Source organism: Echeneis naucrates, chromosome 22, assembly GCF_900963305.1.
Source record: "Echeneis naucrates chromosome 22, fEcheNa1.1, whole genome shotgun sequence".
In the NCBI taxonomy this organism is placed as follows: Eukaryota; Metazoa; Chordata; class Actinopteri; order Carangiformes; family Echeneidae; genus Echeneis; species Echeneis naucrates.
The window spans coordinates 14,921,054-14,944,159 of record NC_042532.1 but is presented as its reverse complement, the minus strand read 5'-3'; the positions used below and the strand labels follow the sequence as shown (position 1 = coordinate 14,944,159).

The window sequence follows — 23,106 nt, the reverse complement described above, 5'->3', positions numbered from 1 at the left end:
TCAGGTACCTGATATGATCTTTGTGAGGCGTGTTTTGGTTCTGTAAGACTACAAGTCCCATGAGCCTTTTGTAATGGCAACGAATAGAGTAATGGGAAATATAGTTTTATAGCTACACCTAAATGAGCTACCATTAAGTTTTTGCCAACATCGCTGTGCAATGATTTGACAGTAAATTGCGAAATCTAAAAAAATGAATATTTTCGTATTCATTTTTCGGAAAATGTCTTCATTTACATTCACTTTGTCGAAGTGCGGTGACCAAGTGTAACACTACAAGTACCACAATGCACCACCGCATTCTCCGCTGGGAAGAAACATGGCTGCCTACTGTTCACCGACGGTGTCTGTATTTACGTTTCGTTTATTATCACTTTCAAGGCCGACGGAGGAAGAGAGAGTCCGTGTCGGAGGCAATTTGGAGTAAGAGTTCATTTAAATTAGTCCTTCCCGTGGACGCCATTTTTCCGGCGGTTGGTCCGTTAGCGATCAAGCGTTGCCGACAGACTTGATTTTTTTTTTTTTTAACATATTCGCTGAGCTGTCAAGTCGCTCGTCCGATTCCGGTGTTATCGATTTGTTAGCGTCGAAGGCGAAGTGGACGGCACGATTGCGAGGTCGACGCATATATATCCGGTAGCAGCCGATATGTTCAGCCCCGTGAAGTCCTCTTATTTCAGGGTGAGCCCGGCCATTGTCAACAGAGAGCTCGGCAAGACCAAGATGAGATAGCAAGAGGGCACATCTTTGTGCTAACACGCGGCTTACGGCGGCATAACGGAGAGGAAACGCAGTTAAAACACGCAAATAACACTCACACGGCATGTTTGGGAATCTTTTCGAAGAGGACGGGGAGGAAGGCTTCTCTTCCACCCCCTCCGAGGGGAGACTGTCAAAGGGGGGTGAAGAGCCACCCCCAGTCCGAGGGAGAAGCAATCTGTGCGGCATCAAGAACCAGGGAGGGACGTGCTACCTGAACTCGCTGCTCCAGACTCTGCTCTTCACACCGGAGTTCAGAGGTTTGGACGGATTACTGGGTCTTTGGGAGGAAGACACCGGTCCCCAGCAGCTGAAGGCGTTACGGTTCATTCATTTGATTTATTTATCATGTCTCTGCAGAGGAGCTGTTCAGTTTGGGGCCGGAGGAGTTGGGATGGTTGGAAGACAAAGACAAACCAGGGGCCAAAGTAAGAGCTACAATGGGCCCACAACAGACGTAAGGTATCTGTGTGTCTTAAACAGAAGTGTTGCCTTCTTGTCCCCAGGTCAGAGTGATCCCACTGGAGCTCCAGAGGCTGTTTGCCCGTCTGTTGTTGGTGGACCAGCAGAGTGCCTCCACTGCTGACCTCACTGACAGCTTTGGCTGGAACAGCAGCGAGGTGCGTTCCCGGTATCTTCGTCAGTGAGAAGCAGGATTTAGGACTCACATTACACCTCTCTTTTCCTTGATTCGTTTTCCCTTCAGCGCTCTCAGGAAATGCATTTTGAGATTCACAGAATTGTATTTCAGACTTACTAATTAGAGGTCAGGCCAGCAACCTGGTTGGAACTCAGTTTTGTCTGGAGGCGTTCATGCAAAATATGTGGAGAGATTACAGTACATGAAAAAGGAGGGGATGAAGAGGAGGAAAGAAATGGACAAGAATTACTTTGCAAACTTGAACCTGAGCTCTAAAACGATTGAAATGGAACGTGTAACTCAAACTGTATCTGAGGGAGGTGAGGGTGACTGCGCACATAATCCATTTTAAAGCTGCTGTGTGTTAACAATGGCTTCAGATTAAAGATTAACATGCTGTGTCTGGCGTCCCTGAATTAATGTCTATACAATGAAGTCAATTTGCAATCCAAATCCACACATATTTGAAATGGTCCACTGATGGGCACTGGTGTTCCACATGGGATTGCTCAAAAGAAATAAAGATGGCTGCTTTTCTGTAAAAAAATAAAAACAAAAAACAGCCTGTTTTTAAAATTAAACAAAAACTCAGTAAATTTAAGTAATTATCTTCAGTCTTGCATGATTTCCTGTTACTTATAAAGTGCCTTGATTTATTCTATGTATAATGTAAAAAGAAAAATTCTAACATGTAAAGTGGTGTACAGTACACAATGTCTAGTGTTTGTACATTCTCCTAAAGAAGAAAGCAGCTCATGTTTTTCTGTCCGCCTTTCCCTTGTTCTCCTCTTCCAGGGCACAAATCAGCATGATGTACAGGAGCTGAACAGAATTTTGTTCAGTGCGTTGGAGCACTCTCTTGTGGGAACGACTGGTAGTACATTTATTCACCGGCTGTACCATGGTACCATAGTCAACAGCATCGACTGCAAGGAGTGTGGAAATGTCAGCCAGAGACAGGTGGGTCAGTCCTCTCTGCCTATCTGTCTGGCCTTTTTTTTTTTTTTTAATGAAGCTATATTTAGTCAATTAAAAACAGTGTTTGTATGTGTTTGGCCATATATAGTTAGTGAAATTTATTCTTAACATTACTGCACATATTCCTTTAGAAAAACCTCAACAACAAATTTTGGTACAAAAATTGTGAACTCAGATCTGGTATCAATGTTTGTTTGTGCCTTCCTTAGGAGGACTTCCTGGACCTGACTGTGTGCGTTTGTGGCATGTCTAGCCTGGAGGAGGCTCTGTGGACTATGTTTGTGGAGGAGGAGTTGTTTGAGGGCAACAACTTGTACCGCTGTGCACAATGTGACAGGCTCGTCACAGCTGCCAAGGTCAGTGCCAGCTATCAGATTGTATTAATATAATAATAATAAAGTTTTTATGTGTTTGTTCTAAACAACTTGTATTAAACATTTTTTATGAATGTGAAAAATATCCATAGTTTTTGCTTTTTCTTCCTCATTTTGCTCTCATTTAGTCTGCTAAGTTGAAGAAGCTTCCTCCATTCATGACCATGTCTCTGCTGAGATTCAGCTTTGACTACGCCAAATTTGAGCGATACAAGGAAACAGGACGCTACACTTTTCCACTTACCATCAACCTACGGCCATTTTGTGAACAGGTACCTGACAGATTTTAACATTCCAACCTAATTTTTGGTGAGAGCCTCATTCTGTTCATTTAACTGAATGATTTTCTCAACTTCTGTTCGATCGTTTGGTTTTCAATCTAAGGTGTAACCTTGTGTTGGAAGACTTTGGCACGATTAGATGTCTTGAGAAGTTAACTATTATGTGTCCCTCCCTTACAGGCTGATGGAGACGACTGTGAATACACTTACGACCTGTTTTCTGTGATTATCCACAAGGGCGGCTGCTATGGTGGCCATTACCATGTTTATATCAGGGACATTGACCACCTTGGCCAGTGGGAGCCACCGGTGAGTAAATTGAGAAAAAACGAGAGGCTCAAAACACAAATGAGCAGTCATTAGTAGGGCATGTTACCATATGTAGAAGCTTACGAATGCGTGCATCAGCAACAATAGGAACATCTGTCTTGTGTGTTTTTTTTTTTTTTTTTTTTTTTTTTTTTATTGTCAGGAGGAGGATTGCAAACCTAAAACTCAGAGGAAGGTCAAGGAGGAGGTCAAGGAAGTGTGTGAGCCAAAACTGCAAGAAGACGACCCATTGTCTGTCCTAACCGCTATAATTTCCCAGGTACTGCAAAAGCAATTATTTAGCCAAATTTGATCTCTTCACTCATACATGCCTTTATGCCTTTATGCCTCTGGGGGTGGAAGCATTATGTTTTTCGGTTGTTCATCTGTCTGCAAGGGGTAAATTAAAACATAAAGTGGGCTAGTTTGGACACAATTTAATGGCAGAGCAACTTTAGAAACTTCATGAGGTAGTAAACAGATTCTTTTTTATTAAATCAGTGATGGAGGAAAATTTAATTAATGGTGTACTTTTTTTTTCTCATCTACTAGGATCCATCAAAAAGTGTCCTGATGGACCAGCTTGGCCAGAAACTCATGGATAAGATTGGTTCATCCTGGAACAAAAAATTTAGAAAACATTATGGACCCATAGGAAAGGTATTGCTGCTCAGTGATTTAATTTTCTTAAATCGGCTTTTGTTTCACAACTATCTTTATTCTTCAGCAAATAAACTTCTGTTGCTTTTTTCTCTTCCAACGAAGTTCCTGCAGTCCCACAATGATGTGTTCATGTTGGTGTCCAATGGTACCAGGGTTGGACTCAAGACAAACCTGCCAAGTCCAGTGACCGAGCCCCCTGGCCCAGCAGAGCAGATCACATACTCAGATCCACCAACTGCTTCAGACCAAGGAGCTGCCGAACAAAAGCAAAGACCAGCCCAGAGAACAGAGCCTGAAACAGAGGCAAGTCAAACTTCATCAGCAATTGAGTTTTTTTAAAATGCATATATTCTTCATCTAGTTTTGTCTCTGGCATTCTGTGTTTGCTCCGATGGCAGTTTCTCACGGTGTGTCTTCCTGTCTGTCAGCAGGGCAACCATTGGTTTGACCTTAATGACTCCACAGTGACATCCATCCAGGAGTCTGACATAGAGAAGCAGTTCCAGGGCAAAGAGAGTGCATACATGCTGTTCTACAGAAAAACACAGCTGCACAGGCCCAATGAGGGTAATCAACACCATGTTTTCATTTGTAATGGAAACTTTCTATCTGCCCAGTTGAGTTGACTGGGTTTATGTTGAAAAAAGGGTCTATTATTGTTGCTTTCAGCCTAATAGCTCATGAGAGAGATTGGCTTCTATTGAGAAAATACAAGATCAAGCATTAGGATAACTTGTATGTGTATATTCACAATGTGTGTTGTTTTCTTTTTGCCATTTTTTTAGCCCTGAACAATGCACAATATAAAGTTCCTTCTCACCTTATCCAGATGGCTCTGGAGGAGAACATTAAACTGCAACAGATTCGGTACAGAATCACATTTCCGTATTATACTATTATCGAATTGTACTTTAGCTTAATTGGTTCTAACTGAGATCTTACTAACAATCTGTCGACAGATTAGTGGTACGTTTAATTTGTAATAGAAAAGTATAGTGAAAAGACCATTGATATGAATCTATTTTTCTGGGAAAGTGAGAAGTTTGAAGCCACCAGTAACACAGTGGAGCTGCATCTTCATCTGGCACCCTGTTACAAGCTGGAAAATGGAGCCCTGCAATCATCGAACAAAGAGCACAGCGAGAGCACCACCCTCACTTTTGATCGCAGAAAGACTGTAGGAGACCTGCGGTTAGCTATTTACCAGGTAGCTCCATTCCCAGTATCGCCCCGTGTTCTTGTTCAAATTCTGAAAATAAGCCATGTGTTTGTGTTTTCATCTGTGGATTTGTATATTCAGATGCAGGAATTTTGGGAAGGGGATATGGCTTTGACTGTAGCCAGGAGTCTTCCGGCAGGCCTTCACCTTTATAATACTCTTACAGGTGAGACATATAACTAAATACTACACAGTGCAGTAAAAGCTAATATTTTGTACATCTGTGTAATGTTCTGGTTTTGTTTCTCTTTTCAGATGACAGTGTCTCCCTGTACAGTGCAGGGATTTGCACAAACTCAGGCTTATTTGTGTGGAATGGCAGAGAGGTAGAGAAAAGCATAATCCATCACAAGCCTCTTTGAATGTTAGGATCCAGATTGACCCATTTATAATGCCAGTTTTTATTCCCTCAGGTGTGTGGTTCTGCTATCCTGACTGGAGCTGAGTGGGAGCCTGTGCTCCTTACTGTAGTCCGTCCCTTTTTGGGTGAAGATGTGGAGAAGGGCATGGGGGATGGGGTGGACTGTGAGCAGGGCAGCGGTGATTTTCACGATGGGGGGCTAGGACTTAAAAAGGAGGCGAGAGGGTTTGCGGGCGGCGTGACACTTGGGGAGGTGAAGGAGGCACTGGGGGAACCTCAAGAGAGTCTGCTGTGCCAGGAGCACAAGGGAGTAAAGAGAGGGGGTCAGGGGGCCGGAGAGGGAGGAGGTGCAAGTGGATGGAGGGTATTCCCACCCGATGACATGCAGCGCACACTAAAGGAGCTGTCGCTGAAAGATGGAGACGCACTGTTGGTGTTGGAGCCTCAGTCGTTCGACAGCAGGTAAAATCCTTGGCAGTGTGTGTCTGTGTGTCTTTCTTCATATGTGTGTTTTACGGCTCTCTTTTTGTTTAGTGTGTTCACGTTGAATGGGGACGTTGTCACTGTGACTACTCCATCTGACTGCCGCTGGCTCCAGGTGGAGTTTCGACCGGATCAACGACCTGATGGGGAGGAAGAAGAAGGGAGGAGGAAAATTAAGGTTCCAGCCACAGGAAGTATGGTCAGTAATTTTTTGCTTATTTTTGCCTCTGTTGTCTCTTCCCTTTTTTTTTTCTCCCCTCCACTGTGTTCTTTGTAAAAGTGATTTAGTCCTGTTTGTTGTGTCTCTGCTACAGCTGCTGTGTGAAGTGAAACAGAGGGCCATTGAGGAGCTGCAGCTACAGAAGTGCCCCCCAGGCAAGAGGCTCTGCGTAACATACAACTATGTCACCACCTCTCCATTATTAGTCAGGGCTAGTTGTTAATTATATCCCAGTCTCTTGTGGTATTTGTTTACATAATGTAGCAGAAACAATAAACACTCATACACAAATATGTCAAAGTCTTAAAAAGAACTTCTCGGTTATTCTTCATGGACATGGTTGTTTCTAAATTTGTGTATGCTGTTGCAATTAACACATGAATGAATATGAATAATGAAGTAATGTAAAATAACAACCCTGATGAGCTGTCCTTTAGTGGCCACTTAATTGGGTACTCTGCACAAGAGCTCAGCTTCAAAGCTGTCTTGAAAATCACTGCTAATTTTTTATTGACCTTGCCCATTACCTGAAGTGTTTCTAACTGAGAATATAATTAAAGGTAGTCCTGCATTGATCTAAATTATATAAAAACGTGTTTTTTCCCTCTATTTATATTTTGCTCCCCAAAATATTAGAAAATCTGCAACACCACCATTAAACATGACCTTTTTACTATTTTCACCAAAAAAATAATTATAATTAGAGGCATGAATGTTGAACTAACAGTTGTATGAAAAGTGCATTTGAAAGAATGAATAAATGGAGCTGCGCTGTGCTTGCAATTTAATATTTTCATGTTTACACCATTTCTTTCTCACTGACCAGGTGCACAGTACTGTCTGAGGCAGGTGGACTGCACAGGGAAACTCCTTCCTCCAGGTACTCAGTCATTTTTTTACTACAGGGCTAATTTAAATGGTGCAAAAGTTTAAAAGCTGGAAATCCCCCTCATTTTAACAAAATATTAACATGCACATTCCTTTACACTGTCCCCTCGTTAAATTTTAAAAGGTACTACCCCTGCCTGTAATTTTGCTTCTTATCGTCTGTCTTTGAAGTTGCCAACAAGCATTCTCTGAGGTGCATTTGTGCCGTGTTACTCTGGTTTACCCCACAGTGTGTGAGGAGTTGAGTCTTCGGGATGCAGGGGTGCGACTCATGACCACACTCTCACTCTGTCTGGGAAATGCCCCCAAGGCATCACAGGTGCGTCTTTTTATTTGAAGTCTTCAATCAAAGCTTCGTTTTTGCAGCTGCACAGGTGAAACTTACAGAAGCTTTAAGTGTGAGTGAAGTATCCTGGACCACATTTTGAAAATGAATCCAGTTAATGAGTTTAAATGCTTCACTGAAGTTTGGCAATTTTTTTTTTCTCTTCTGTGTCGCAGCTTTTCTTGCATTTCTCTGTGGGCACAGCACCTTCTGCTGGCTTGGAGACTGACATAATTGTGGAGGAAACTTGCACTGTCAAAGAGGTCAGGAAAAAATGGATTTTTTTCTATATTCAGAATGTCTTTCAATACTGTGTGTTTTTCATTTCATTAAAATGTTACTGAACCGGTTTTTGCAGTGTTTAAAGGCAATGCTGGATGCTGCTGGACTTGAGGGTAAAAGTAATTTTTTTTTTTTCTCCCCCTCATCACTGCTCTTGAGAGAATGTAGTCAAACAGATTTATTACTGCGGCGCTTTACTCAAAGATCTGGCCATTGATGCCATTTAAATGTATGTTTACAGGTTCCTGTTGGCACTTGAGGAGGCTGGATTGGTGTGAAGATGTTGGAGAGCCATTAATGGATGAAGTGAGTGGCTTACTGTTGTGTGAATAATAGGCAACACAAATGGGACAAATTCCTTCCTTGTTTTTTTTACATGTTAATGATAACCTTTTATTCTCAGGATGCTTCTCTGTCAGAGCTGAAGATAAGCAGTGGAGAGACATTAGTAGTCACAGAAGGACAAGTCCCTCCAAAGGTATTTCAATGTTTTGTGGCCAGAGATTCACAACTTGGTATAACTCATCTCTCACTTTAGCCTCTGTTGTCTCTCTTTCCTTCAGGGTTTTCTTAAGTTATCCATGTGGCTACATCTGGATCCCAAACACACGGAAACAGATTTTAACCACACTAACAATGGACACACTGAGGAGCAGATGCCAGAGGTTTTGACTGCAGTTAAAAAACATAGTTACTCTCCTCCTCTTTGTGACAGAAGCATGGTGGACCTGAGAAGTATTGGACCGGTGGAGATCTCAGATGAGGCTACGTTGGAGGATCTCAAGACTCAGGTAGATTTTGATTAGATATTTGGAGGCCAAACCAATAGATTTCTTCAATAACTTGTAATATCTGTGTTTCTTCCTAAATGTAATTGTTAGCTCACCACATCTATTATGTGCTGCAGCCCAAGAAGATTTCTTATTCAGATTTTTCTGCTCCCGTGCATCAGTAGTTTCGGTAATATTGCTCTTTTGCTTGAGAACAGGTGCAACAAAGATGAATGTGATTTTTGCTGTTTCTCTACCAAATGTTTGAAGATGTTCTTTTTGCTTTATTATCTGCCTCTGTATCAGGTATTGACACTGCCCGCTCTTCAGAATGTATGCATCCCCACCACAGCCTTCATGCGTGTTTGGCAGATGGAGGGAAAGAAGCTGGCACGAATCCTCAGAGGACAGCAACAAACACTCAGGTATGACCACTTGTCATTTACTTTTTTTATTTTATAATTGAATGCCCAAAAGATTATTTTCATCGGCATGAGCACAGAAAATTCTCCTCTGTTTTCTTGTGATCAGGAAATTGAAGCTTACCAGCGGTACAGAGCTTTGTGTGCAACAACTGTTTAAAGATGAAGATCTTGGGTAACACTTACAATGTAACTTATAGAATAAAACCTTAAGTAGTATCCTGAGAGGACTACTTCACAATTGAACTGAAATTGTTTCTTTGACTTGTGTTTGTCTTTTCTCTTCCCAAGGCCGAAGGAGGTGTTGCTGAATGTTAAGATGGGAATACCGGGGGAGAGATGCTACTACCCTCCAGAGGAGATGGTTTGGGATGCAACCCGAGATTCTTCCCCTCGCTCTCTACGTACTTGTCTGGCTGCATATTATGGCCTCTCTCCTGACTCTCTGCTTTTAGCCAAGCACCAGCCAGACAAACACATGTGGGAAGAAATATCCAACTGGGTAAGTTGGAAATATCCAACTGTGGATTTATTTATTTATTTATTTATTTATTTACAGAAGAAAATAAATTGTATTCTTGCATGTTTTGCTCATTTCTGCTCACATTATCAGTGAAAAATATGCCCTTTTGTCTTGTTCTGTCAGAGCCAGCACGTTTCCAAAAAGAAAAAGAAGAGGAGAACAGAATCACTACTGGGAGCACCATTCCACCTCAAAGATGGTGACACAATTGGCATCAAGGTATTGTTAAATCCTGTCTTGTCTTTAAAGATTTTTGTTTTGCTGTGAGATATTATCAATCTAATTCAGATTTTTCTTTTCAGAATCTTTTGATTGACAACAACAGGGACTTCTTCACCTTGGAGGATGAGCAGGGCCAACAGAGACTGAGAGAGCAAGCAGAAAAAGACAGGAAAAGGTGCGGCACATAAATTTTGTCATATGCTGCAGTGGGGACATTTTTTAACTGGTCAAATATTTGTGTTATTGATGTAGTTACATCTGTGACTGCTGCAAAAATTAACTCAAGCTCATCCATGGGATTTATTTCTTCTTTATCGCCTCATTGCTGCAACTGTGAAAACACAAAAAACTATGTTAATCTTATTTTTATGTAACCTCTTGTTTTTAGCGAGGAGGCTGCAGGCAGTGAAGGTCCTGGACTGCAGAAGAAGCCTGGGTCAACCAAACCCAGGAAGCCAGAGGTGGGATTATCAATCAGTGTTGGGGAATTCAGGTAGCACTATAGGACTACATATAAAGCTACACACACACTCCCAGATTCGCACTGATGCCATGCTGCAATTAGGACAATCTACTTGACGTAAGTCAATGTGTCATATTTTTTGCTCACAAATCTTTTAAATCGACGCAATTTGACTGATTTGCTGTTTTGTAATAACTGACTGTAATTTGCATTATATCATGCAGCATTACTGGGTTTTTTTTTTTTGTTTGGTTTTTTTTTATGGGCTAACTCATACATGGGTCATCCTGCCTCCAGAGGCTCTAAATGAAACCTTTTATTTAATTATTGGTTATGTAATTTTATCTTTTCTGAGACGGATTTAAAGACAGTGTGACCTCCAGGACAACAAATTGTTGCTGCATCTATCAATAGCTAATTTGTAACCTTTATACTGTAAACAGTGAAATAATGATTCTTTGCTCAAACACTGCTGTGGATAAAACTGTAACCATCAGGGTGACACATTTATAGTGGTTGCCACCAAACAGGGGCTTTTAAGTTTTGCCTTCCTTTTAACCAATTTTCCAGTGGAACGGGTCACTGCAGTAGGAAATCCACTGTGGCTAAGTCCCGATGTTCTTTGTAAGGTAATTGGTCGAACAAGTGACTATCATTTTTACAACAAATCTGTCACTGTGCGCCGTGAATAAAATACTTTTTCTCTGGATCATAGGCTCTATCGATGGGCTTATTTTAGGTTGACAAGGGAGAGGAGAGACGGGCCTTAACATGGAGAAGCCTTAGTGCTGCTCTGTCCTCCCTACCTCACTCTCTGACTCTCTCACGCTACCTCGGCAGCCCTGTCTTTGTTTTTGGTGTAACCCTCAGTTGTTGCCCTGCTCACTCGTTTACAGTAAACTACAGTTAAAATATTTAGACAAACAGACATGGCTTAATTTTTTTTAGCTCAGTGCATTTTACTATTTGAATGTGGAATCTGCCTTTATTCACATTCTGTAAATGAGAAAATGACTTCATTGTCCTTCGTTGGCAAAGTCTCACTTTCATCTCATTTCATCTCTTTACCCTCATAAGTATTACTGTGTGGAGCAAAAACATTCTTAGAAATAATTCATGATACTCAATTAACTTCTTTCCTCATTTATATTAAAGCTCCCTGATTCACCACATCAGTTGTATTTGAGAAACATTTTATATTTCATTTGCATGCACAATACGTGAATTTCAGGGAAGGTTAATTCTTTAAAAATGTATTTGAATAAACTGAGAAAATAGTTGTGTTGCTGTATAAATTGTGATTTGTGTGTTTTTGTTATTTTTTTTTTTTTTTGGAGGAATTAATTAATTTTGTTAAAATATATTTTCTGTGCTGCTTCATGTATTAATCTAGCCTCGATCACTGCCAAGATCAGTGCCAAGACTTTGCAGGTAAAAATTATTATTTTTTTCTTTTTCTTTTTTTTTTATGCATTTGCTTGACACAAATGCATACAGATGCATACAATATACTCAGCAATAGTGAACAAAAATTTTGTATCATGTATCATTTACTAGCATTATTGATTCCATCTGTTGTGAAGAACTGATCTGCTGAATTACGACAGTGGAGATCTGTTTGTACTGGTGTCAGATTGTACTGACACCAGTACAGATTGTACTGGTGTACCTGGGGAGAAAGTATTTTATCGACAATAAAGGCAAACGGTAGAAACTTCCTCTCGTGTCATGTTAGTATTAGCTCAGAATTTGTGGGTTGAATAATTTTTACCCTGGTAGCTGCATGGCTTCGTGGATGTTAATCAGTTGTTGTAACACCTACCAACAATGAAAGATCTCAACAACCATGGATGGTGGAGGACCACCTCCAGTGCTCTATGTTGATTTATTTATTTATTTATTTAATTATTCATTCATTCATTCATTTCCCATCAACTGTTGTCTCGAAATTCAATTAAATATGGAGATTTTTTTTAAACAAAAAATATGAAATTTTAATAATTATTCAGCCAAACCACCTACAGTAATAAATATAAGGGTTTAAACAGAACTCTTTACAGCTTAAATTAAGCACTCAAATATTGTCAAATCTTAATGACTTAAAAAAAAAAAACAAAAAACAAAAAACGAGACATTACCAGTTTATATCGTATGCGTATTCTTAGAAAGGTGAAAGCTGATATTTGAGTTTGTGAGCGCAGATGAAGACAGCCACATGTTAATGTAATCCTTTACTCACTGTTCATGTTATCCTATTAACGTTAACATGCTAATACTCACCTAAAGTTAAGTCGCATGGACCGCAGTATTAAAAAAAAAAAAAAAAAAAAAAACTGTGACGACAGCCCACTCAGCATCGACCAATCAGCTGTCCCGGTGTGGCAGTATTAATGTGGCGCTGTGTGACGGTCTGACCCTGATCCGGATCCTGCTGGACCAACTTCAGCTGCAAACATGGTGGATGCTTTCTGCGCTACGTGGAAACTGGTCGACAGCCACAACTTCGATGACTACATGAAGGCTCTTGGTGAGCAAGTTTGAGCTGATTTGTATTGTGAGCTGCTGCTGCTTATTTCTACATTTACATTTTTGTCACTCAGTGAGATGGTAGCTGCTTACTCTTACCTAAATATCCTAATTTAAAGTAGATAAAATATAATTTCTGATGCATTAGTGTAAGAGCTGGCATTTATTTTTCTTTTATTGAATGATAATTCTAATTATTATTTTTGGGGGACAGGTGTTGGTTTTGCAACAAGACAAGTGGGAAATGTCACCAAACCAACAGTAGTGATCAGCCAAGACGGTGAGAAAATAGTGGTGAAAACTCTGAGCACCTTCAGAAACACAGAGATCTCGTCTAAACTGGGAGAGGAGTTTGATGAGACCACACCTGACGACCGACACGTCAAAGTGAGTGGAGCCTGCAGCGCACGGGCACCCTGTGAGGCGTGATGGTCTTTCAATTCACTGTTTGTGTTTGCAGTCCACCTTCACCATGCAGGGAGACAAACTGGTGCAAGTGCAGAAATGGGATGGGAAAGAGACCAAATTCGTCAGAGAAATCAAGGATGGAAAGATGGTGATGGTGAGCTTTGACTAAACAGAGATCTTTTCCGAGCTGCCATTGTGGTTATATTTCTTAGTTTATGGAGCCATTTCCACCACAAATAAAGTTTCAGTGCTTAGAGATGAATTCTCAGCCTCCCCTCTGCTTTGCAATGATTGTTATTTATTTATTATTACTGTTATTTCACATCATATCTTATGAGCTTTCTTGTTTTGTTTTGTTTTTTTTTTCTCTTATCTCTGCTTCACAGACTTTAATCTACGAAGGAGTTCAGGCAGTCCGCACGTATGAGAAAGCCTAAACTTGAAAGAGCAAATCATCCCAGTACTGCGAACAATTAACAAGGTCTTCTTCTGTTTTTATATATATAAAGACAAAACAAATGATGTTTTTATTGCATGCTGAGATCTCAGCTTAATTTGTTCATTGAGATAACTATTTTGGGATCATTTTTAGAAGATTTTTTTTTTTTTTAAGAACCAAATTACACTGACGGGTGTGTCACACGTGAAAAAGGGAACAAATAAACTTGGCTAAATCATTTTAGTGTCTCATTTGAGTTGACGTAGGATGCCTTTCTTTGATGCAGCTTTGAATGCTAAATAGTGGGAACAGTGCGGTCCCTGTGACGGGTCCGTCCCAGGTGACAGCTGCAGGCCAGAGTCTGACCATTGAACCCGCGAGTCTGAGTGTCCTGTAGTAACCCCCAGATGGTCAGAGACGGCAGGCTAGGAGGGGGGAGGGGGGCGTGGCTAATGATGTCACTCGCCTCGGGGTAATCCGGTTAAAGTTGTGGTGTCATTACGTAGAAGCATCATTCGATGATGTGGGCCAACAGTGAATGAACGTTACTGCTGGCAGGACAGGCAAGGAGAGGACGCCTTGCAGGCTGAGGACAGTTTGACCCGATCTGATATTCAGCAGCTAGTAGCTCAATAAACCTCTGTGCAACTGGTTGCCTTTACTGCTTTGATATGAACAAGAAGACTTAAAAGATCATGTCCAAGTTAAAGTTTCCTCATCGGCCCGCCATCTATCCTACATTTTAAGGAGAAAGTTAAAAGTCTCCCACAAGTGGCCTTTCTTCTCATCTTGACACAGGCTGCCAGGTTTCTGAACACCTCTGAATAGCCCGAGACACAAAGAAACTGTGGTAACTGGAGTGGAACTCATTTAGCCGTTGCTCGCTGAATTGATTTAAATCAAAAGCTGTCTTAATGCGCCACTTATAATGGACCAAGAAGGCCTCCGCTCGAATTATTTGCATAAGTATTTAGGTTGAAAGCAGTTGGAGGGCAGGTTCAGGCGAGTTAATGTCATGATTTTCACAGAGGCAACAATAACAGAAAGAAATCATAGGAGCTTATCACATTCCATGAAACAGTGAGAGACAGTGATTCAGAGCGGCCTCCCAGCAGAGCAGCAGGAGTTTCCTCTTTGTGAGGAATCTGTGTCAGTGGCGTAAGCCGACCTGTAGTAACCCCTCTCTGGCCTCGTTAGGGAAATACAGTGTGAAGGTCTGACCATGGATCCATGAATAGTTCCCATTTATACACATTATTCATTAGTGCTGTGGCTACCACTCATTCTAAAACCGATAATTTCTAAGGCTCATAATACAAACATTTTCTGACAATTCAAGTTTAAACTATTTACTGTTGTTCAAAGCTAACTTCCACTGCAGAGAGGGAGCTGTAATCCAGATGTAAATGATTAAAGTGAAAAATTAACATACAAACACTCTTCTGTGTTTCTTTGGAGGAATCTCAGCATTACTATAATCCTGTGTGTCCTTGACCTCACATAAAATTACAACGATAAAAAGAAAAAGTGGAATGAACGGAGACCGAAGCTAATTTGCCTGTAGAGAAGAAAGAGTCACCAAACGCACTTTCTGTTAGAAATAACACGGCCAGTCATGTTAAAGCAAAGATGAGGGTTATGATTTTGCATTGCAATGCTATGTTTTAATGTTAAACTGCAACTATTCACAGGCATAATGAGGGAGTAACTGACAAATGATACATAATGTGATTTGAAGGCAGACAGTTTCAGTAGTGATGGTTCAAAACAACATTTTCAGGAAATCTCTGGTGTAATTTTCTGTTAATTATATTATTAATAATCTATATACAACAAGGTTTCTTTAATTACACTTATGTAATTGTGGTAACATTTTCTTAGCATCACTACACAGAACCAAATATCTTTTATTGGATTCATGAGTTCAAGTATATAGTGTCGCCATTTTCAGTTGGGGAAAAAAAAAAAAAAAATTTATATATATATATATATAAACATTTGAGAGCATAAATAAACGCACACACACATCATGCACATTTGATTACAGCACTATCAGACAAAAAGATAGCGCTTCCATCACCGAGGCAATCAAATATTTATGTATTGCACATTTTCATTGGTAAAAGTGAGACAGTTCAGTCAGCACGACTGATAAATATTGATCAGTTTTCACCATGAATTCAAAAGTTCCTCACCCTTCTTTACTAAAAGCCAATAACGTCAATAATTATTCAAAAACAGGAAGGTGTATTTACCCACAACTTCAGAAGCCATCTCCAGACCTATGAAGTGTGTGTTCCCCTCATTTCAGTTCTCAAGATAAGTGGATTTAGATTCATGTGGACTCAGATTAGTGCCTCAAGCTGTTAAAACTGTCGTCTATGAAGCGTTTGGAGCACAATGCATAGAGCCATATGTAAACAACAGCTGGTACAAGCTGACTGAGACTTCATGTGCCGTGTACATCTGAGATCATCTGCCCAAACATGTGGCATGATCACATGATCGGCAGCCATAATCAAAGATGTTACAACGTTAAACATAACCACTTTAACGCCAACATTAATGCTGTCGATATAGCTTCTTTTTCAAAGACTTGTCTTTTCAGTAGTCAGTTTTTGAAATCAAGCTGACATCTTGTTGTCCTGCCTGTACATCTAAAGTACAGGATATCCATATAATATAAATCCTGTTTATATTATGACACGTTTAACACATTTCATGTTGTAATAAGCGAAACATTCATTATGTTATGAAATATTAATTTCGGCATAAACTGGACACATTTTCTTCGACTTGTCTGCCACCTTCTTGAACCCGTTCAAATTGTTTCCGTGTCAGGTTTCTACGCTGTGACCACGGACAATCACCAAAGTCAGTCACAGTGTGTTTTTGGTCTATCAATGTAATTACAGAATGATAGAAACAATCGGATGGTACAAACAATTAAAATGTAAAAATAACCCCAAGCCTCATTCTGAGTTTTCAGGCAATGCAACACTGCATGTCAAAATGAGGAACTGGTACATATGTCTAGATGACAATGTTTAATAAGACTTTGAATGTCAACATGTCAGGTAGTGTTCAGTAAGATTGGGAGCTCTCTTATACAGTGCATAGTCATTCCTTTTCACAATTAACAAGTACAAAACAAAAGAAAAAAAACTGGTGCTGTTTCTTTAAAGATGCAAAGAAGATCAATTTCTTTTTAATGTTCTTTTGATTCCCTTTATGATCCCAGTAGGGAAAGAAAACAGGAAATGTATTATGGAATTATGCAGTGATATCATAAAAGCCCAACTGGCAAAGAGCCTCCAAAGGACGGTAATAAATAAAGATTTTGCCATCTGCTGTGTGAAGAAAAAAATACCCACATGAACAAGCAGAAAAATGAACCACTTTTCAAGTAAATGTGGGCTTTTGTGCCCTGTTTACAGCACATTTGAACACTGTCACTACTTTAAAAACTGCACCATAGTGTAGCAGTACAGATGTTCTTTTTTTCAAGGACTCATTACGAGAAAAGATGAAGTGAGCAGAATATGACATGGACAGCATTTGTCTATCTTGCTTTGAGGATCTAATTGAGTGTTCCTCAGAAATTAATATGCTATATTGTTCCATGTAAAAACTATACTTCAAAAATAAAATAAAATAAAATAAATACAAGGCAAAAAATTAAAAGATAAAAAGAAGAAATGTAAAGGAATGACGTTGGTTGCATGTATTTGGTACGAGAGCTCAACCAAATCTGGAAATAAAATAATGGTCCATCACCCTTTAGCCTCTGCTGTCCGGGCCTTTCTCCTGCAGACAGACGTCAGACAGCAGCGCGGGGTGTGATGTGACCAGGTCTTTATCAGGAAATTGACTAAACTGCAAACCTCAGACTGGAGTCAGACTGAAGCTTCAAATCTGCAGAGGCGAGAAGGCGTAGAAAGGAAACTGGGCCTCGTCCTCGTCCACAAAGAAACATTGGAAGTAGGGCAGCTCGTCTGAGGAGGGAGTCACAGCGCAGGTCAGCACAGTGTGTTCCTCAGAGACACAACTGAGCGTGCAATTTGACACTTGTGTGATGTGTTGGTTATGAGAAGGGAACTTTTACTTACCGTCCGTAAGAAAGCTATCGGACACAGTCGGCTCTGCTGTTAAAACCAACGTATGACGTTAACCACAGAACAATACACTGATAGACGGTTTTAAACGACAGCACATGCAGGCAGTACCTTTAATTTTCTCCTCTGTGGCAGCTTTCTTCTCTACAGATTTTCCTACAACAAACCCTCGAATTAGTAAATCAAGCTTCATCGATGCTTTTCATTTTCAAACTCAACCATGTCAACATTTTACCTTTCTTTGCAGGCGGCTGTATCTCTTTAAGAACTCTGTCCTCTGAAAAGAGCAACACAAGATTAAAAGCTGTTCAACACTGAAGCAGTTTCCTGGCAGTGTGTGTGTGTGTGTGTGTGTTTTCATAAATTTAGATCATCTTAATGTTCATAGCTGATGGCACGTTTTACCTTTAGCCTTTTCCTCTTTGACTGCCTTCTTCTCAGTTGGTTTTTCTAACAAAAAGAGAACGATAAAAGTGAAACATTTCTTTTTTTTTTTGCCCATGGATACTTCATGTACGGTAACTTTTATGATTTTCAACTTCAAGCTACTTTTTACTAAATAAAAAAACTGCAGTTCAGTAATTCAGTACGTATCAGCAGTAAAACAATTCCATGACATTGCATGACATTGCCAAGATTTGTCTCTATGTTTTGATACTTTAGGTACATTTTGCTGATAAAACTAGACTTTTACTGAAGCTCACTGCATACAGAAACATTCTTTGTTGCAATGGATTCGAGCCATTGAAAGGTTTTTCTCTGTGTGCAGAAATTAAACAAATGCAAGTTTCTCAGAAATGGATTACTGTCGTTCATTGTCAGGGAGAAAAGAGCTCACATTCCACATTTATTTTCTCATTTCATTCTTGAGAGTTGACTTGCTGAGATAAAACAGTGCAGTCCCTAATTTATTTGTGTTTTTGTTTCAGGATATAATGACAAATTAGCAAATTTAACATCACCTCAAAATTACAAGGTCCTAAAAATCTGCATCACAACCAAGAAATGTAATGAGACACTCTTTACTATCCACATGCTACTTTAGCAGTGGCCTTCATATTGTAATCAGATTACCACGGCTGGCTATATGAAGTGCTGTCTCTACTGAAGCACAACCCAATGTACCTTTCTTCACACGACCTGGTTTGACCTTTTCCTTCAACACTGCTGCGCAATCAGGGAGAAAAGAGCTCATTTAATTTGGGCAATTTCCTGGTGGAAAAATTTGGCTCATATTCAGCAGACGAGAAGATAAACCACAGTAACCTTAACAAGTGTCCTGCTAATTCACAGAAATGAACATGCTCCACAGGATAAATGTTGAAGGGTTAGTAATTGCCACTGTACCTTTCTTCTCTGTAACAGGTTTCTGCTTTTCTTTACGAGTCTCCACTTCTGTAAAAGAGGAAGACAAAGGTCATATATGGGCATTTGGGACAAAGACGCACACTGTGACGTAAAACCACACAGCAACCCCGACAAAAAAGAAAGAGAAGTCTAAAAGGGCTTGCAGAGAATGAAACAGATACGACTCATGAGATGTTATCTTTTTAGCTGGTCCTCTGCTCAAAACAGCTGTTGATCAGAGCAACACTTCGATTTGTGCCTTTGTTTCTGCAAAAAAATTGGATCGTGAATTTGAATGTACCTTTTATAGCACGGACCGGTTCGATTGTTTCCTTTAACATGGCTGAACCGCCAGGAAGAAAAATCCTGTTTGTACAGATCACTGTATCGATATTGGTGTTTTATGACAGCACATTAAAGGCCAAGTCCCGCTGACACACAAAACTACACAAACACGACAACGTTTTTGTACCTTTTTTAGCAGCTGGTGTGACCTTCTCTTCTGCTGCTTTGGGCTCTGAGTAAATAAGATTGTGATTTAAATATCTCAGGAAGAAGCTTTGTTATCTTTGGTTATGTTGTGCATACTCATCATCTAATTATACAAAAGAAAATGATGAGCGTAATGTTTGTAAAGTGAAACCACATGGCAGTCATCAACTACCTTTCTTCTTTAGGAGCGATTTGACCTTTTCCTGTCTTGCCTCAGTCTCTGCTTTAGAAGGAGCTGATTCAAATCCAACAACAACAACAACAACAACAACAACAACAACAACAACAACAACAACAGCAGCAATCAATCCTGAGGTTAGCACAAAAGCTTTCCATTACTTTTTTCATGAAAGATCTGCACATACTTTTCTTTTTCTCCTTTTCTTTAACTGCTTGAGGCTTCTCTTTTGTAACTTCTGTATATGACAAGAAAATTATTTTTTTAAAACATATTTAGATTACGTTTTTATCAAATAAGTGATTATGTCTGCATCACCCTTTTTTTTTATGAAGAACTGGCTTAACCTCATTTTAGTGAAGGAAAAAATCATTCAGAATTATACTATCTGTAATTAAATGCAGCCGTCATCTTAGATAAGGTTTTCTTCTCTGTTGTGTGAAAATGTTTCTTTTTTTTCTTTAAAGAAAATTACTTTAAAGAAGTCACAAAAACACACAAAAAAAACCTAATTCACTTTCACTTGTTCAAATAAATCTGTTAATTATAAAATTAATTTGAACATCCATGTCATGCACATTCATGAAATGTAAAAAGTTCTGCTGTATACCTTTCTTCTTTTCAGCAGGTTTCTCTTTGGTAACGGGTGCTACAAAAAAAAAAAAAAAGACATGTTGGTAAGAACCCTTTGCATGGTGTGGTTAAACGTGAAAGAAAGAAAATGTGAAAGGAACTGAACCTTTTCTGGGAGTCACTGGCTCAGCCTTCTTCTCCTTGAGAACTTCAGCTAAAGCAAAGAAACAATTGTTAAAATATCAGGACACGTTATTGATGTAGTTACTTCATACGCATAGACGCACTGCTAAGTTAACTGTGTGCAAACCGGCCTGCTGTGCAGAGAAGACAGTAGATGTGTGAAATTTAATATACAGTAAACACACTTAAAGTCTAAGGCATCCTCCGAGATAATTCAATCATTGTAATTACCTTTTTTCGTCGGTGCTGGTTTGGCTCTCTCTTTAGGAGTTACAGACACTAAAAAATTGTGAAGAAAAAGACACAGCTGAAAGAAAACTACAGAGACATGAATATATTCATACTGATCCGTAAACACATTTGGCATAATGCATATATTAATGATTGCTGTATGAACAAAAAGACGTACGTTTCTTCAGTGGCACCACCTTCACCCTCTCTTTTGTAAGAGACACATTTTTGGCTGATGCTTCCGTCTCTGTAAGAAATAAAAGATGACAATGAAAAATCCTTTCTTGAATATTTATTTACGAATGTAAAAGCAGATAAGTGTCAACTTACTTTGGACAGGTGGGGCTGGCTTCGTCTTGACAGGAGCAGGTTCTGTTCAAGAGATTGTAGGATTGTCACTCAAGGACAAAACTGACTTGATTTTGAGACCATACCGTTAAATACGAGGACGACTCAGTCTTACCTCTCTTCGTTAAAGCCTCTTTGACCTTCTCAGCTGCAAAAAAAGCCCCAGAAAAAACAACGTATATATTTTTTTACAATGCAGTGTGCGCAAAACCAAACCCAACCTCATCGGTGTATGTGTGATATTTGAAAATTAAAACCAGAACAAACAGCAGGCCAGTGTTTAGGATCTTTGAGTCACCCATTACAGAGAAGAATCCAAAACACATGAAATGAAAGAAAAGTCACCTTTCTTAATGGGCACCGCTTTGACTCTCTCTTTTAACAGAGAGGCGTTTCTGGGGCTGCCTTCCTGTTCTGTCGGGGGGGAAACAATGAGAATAAAACACACAGAATTTGGATAATTGCAGTACAAGGTGAATGTAGTTTGGTGTTTGACGTATATCAGACGTTCACCGGTCTTACCCTTTTTCAAGGTGACTGGTTTGGCCTTTTCTACAATGAGCTTTTTTTTATTCCTTCGATGATATTTAGTAAGCGAGGTTTTTCATAACAAGAATGTCACCAAGAAGTTGTAGTTTGCAAGCACGTATTGTGAATTATTACCTTTCTTGAGAGGAGCTGCTTTGGCCTTTTCCTTTGGAACTTCTGTGTCAGAAAACACAAAGCTAAAGCCATTTGCATTTCGATCGGTTGCCTTCATTAGTTCTTTACTACAAACCTGTAAGCTGGTCACACTGCTTTTTAATCATTCAGGTGCAACACAAAAACATGTGACACCAAAAGTATATCACCTTTCGTGATCCCCCAAACCGGCAAATTAGAAATTGTGTATTATATTTGACTAGAATATGGTTAAATATAACAAACATCTCAAGTCAGATGACAAAATGGAAATATGAGCTTGTGGAGCATCTAAACGGAAGTGACAGAATTTGAGGTTTTTTTATTTTTACCTTACCTTTCTTTGTGGGTTCTGGTTTGGCCTTCACTGTGGGAGCTTCAGCAGCCTCTGTTATTAGGGGAAATTAAAAATGCTATCTATGACAACATTTTTGCCAAATGCATCTGCTGTAATTGCAACACTGCATCAAAAAGGGCATTATCAACGTGCAATGACAGAAAATGCACTCTAGGTTTTTCCAGCATGATAAAAAGCTATTAAATTTGTGTTTTCTTGTTAATTCTCAGTTCAAAAACACAAGCCAGGACCTTGAGCGAACCTGTATTTGTATCGTGCTAAATGTATTCTGAGGTGTCTTTGAAGCTGGAGCTGATTGTTAGAACAAGTTAGCTTTCACGTACTTGTTTTTGTAACATTCATATGTTCCTTTTTCAGGATTGGAACTATCTGCTTTTTAGCAGCTTTCAGCAACTTTGGAGGCTTCTGTGGTTCTTCGGCTGAAATGAAGAGCATTTTTATTCTGAGATTTGTATTCTGACTGAAAAACACCGTCCATTTAGTCTGAAGAGAACTTTTTTTTTTATTTGATTTTCAAATCTCACCTTCTTTTGTGACATTAAGATGCTCCTTCTTCACGACAGATGCAACCTCTTTCTTGACTACTCTGATTCTCCTTGTTGCCCTTCTGGGTCTAGCTTCTGAAACAAAAAGGCAAATCTAATTTCATACTTTCATTTTTAAATTTTAAAATAAAAAGAAATACGTACTTCTTGGATTTAGAGATTAACAATGAAGACTTTAGGTTACAGTTGGCCTTCTCTTTAAGTAGCTAAATCCAAAATGCTTTTAATGCAAATTTTTTTCATTAGCAGGTCACAAAATAAGTTTGTTCAGTATCTCAGTTTGCATAAATCCTAAATACATTAAATAACTGGCCTACACAGTATTTACCTGTCTCCGTGTCTCTCTTCTTGGCAACTTCTTTCTCTTCTTTGGATGGTTTCATGACTTCTTTCTCTTCTTTGGATGGTTTCTTGACTTCTTTCTCTTCTTTGGATGGTTTCTTGACTTCTTTCTCTTCTTTGGATGGTTTCTTGACTTCTTTCTCTTCTTTGGATGGTTT

At 39.5% G+C, this 23,106-nt stretch overlaps 3 protein-coding genes across 9 annotated transcripts; 2 read left to right on the top strand and 1 right to left on the bottom strand.

The window, feature by feature from the left end:
- The first annotated feature begins 320 nt into the window (after positions 1-320).
- usp40 (ubiquitin specific peptidase 40) lies at positions 321-11,887 on the top strand. The gene is made up of 31 exons (XM_029494483.1): positions 321-1,019; positions 1,120-1,187; positions 1,266-1,379; positions 2,195-2,359; positions 2,587-2,733; positions 2,880-3,023; positions 3,213-3,341; positions 3,505-3,621; positions 3,894-4,001; positions 4,107-4,307; positions 4,436-4,571; positions 4,790-4,871; positions 5,040-5,211; positions 5,305-5,389; positions 5,479-5,549; positions 5,637-6,046; positions 6,119-6,266; positions 6,382-6,442; positions 7,114-7,167; positions 7,406-7,494; positions 7,677-7,763; positions 7,859-7,895; positions 8,024-8,088; positions 8,186-8,260; positions 8,346-8,573; positions 8,859-8,977; positions 9,084-9,149; positions 9,266-9,476; positions 9,621-9,716; positions 9,800-9,894; positions 10,108-11,887. The coding sequence occupies exons 1-31, from the start codon at positions 824-826 to the stop codon at positions 10,214-10,216; spliced, it is 3,885 nt and encodes a 1,294-aa protein (XP_029350343.1). The 5' UTR covers positions 321-823; the 3' UTR covers positions 10,217-11,887.
- On the bottom strand, positions 3,896-22,992 carry LOC115036330 (proteoglycan 4-like). 7 transcript variants are annotated; one of them, XM_029494485.1, is made up of 22 exons: positions 22,935-22,992; positions 22,586-22,681; positions 22,385-22,480; positions 22,041-22,091; positions 21,686-21,727; positions 21,368-21,436; positions 21,138-21,170; positions 21,005-21,046; positions 20,853-20,921; positions 20,675-20,722; positions 20,427-20,474; positions 20,298-20,336; positions 19,875-19,925; positions 19,682-19,744; positions 19,490-19,534; positions 19,018-19,065; positions 18,076-18,120; positions 17,906-17,947; positions 17,782-17,826; positions 17,665-17,700; positions 17,440-17,550; positions 3,896-6,207 (listed from the first exon to the last, which is right to left on the bottom strand). In XM_029494485.1, the coding sequence occupies exons 1-21, from the start codon at positions 22,987-22,989 to the stop codon at positions 17,465-17,467; spliced, it is 1,149 nt and encodes a 382-aa protein (XP_029350345.1). In that variant the 5' UTR covers positions 22,990-22,992; the 3' UTR covers positions 3,896-6,207; positions 17,440-17,464. The 7 variants fall into 7 exon arrangements, with proteins under 7 accessions (XP_029350345.1, XP_029350344.1, XP_029350346.1 ...); XM_029494484.1 differs by lacking the exon at positions 3,896-6,207 and having other exon boundaries at positions 12,530-17,550; XM_029494486.1 differs by lacking the exon at positions 3,896-6,207 and having other exon boundaries at positions 12,530-17,550; positions 19,682-19,732.
- fabp7a (fatty acid binding protein 7, brain, a) lies at positions 12,523-13,690 on the top strand. The gene is made up of 4 exons (XM_029494492.1): positions 12,523-12,709; positions 12,923-13,095; positions 13,169-13,270; positions 13,503-13,690. The coding sequence occupies exons 1-4, from the start codon at positions 12,637-12,639 to the stop codon at positions 13,551-13,553; spliced, it is 399 nt and encodes a 132-aa protein (XP_029350352.1). The 5' UTR covers positions 12,523-12,636; the 3' UTR covers positions 13,554-13,690.
- Positions 22,993-23,106: the final 114 nt, after the last annotated feature.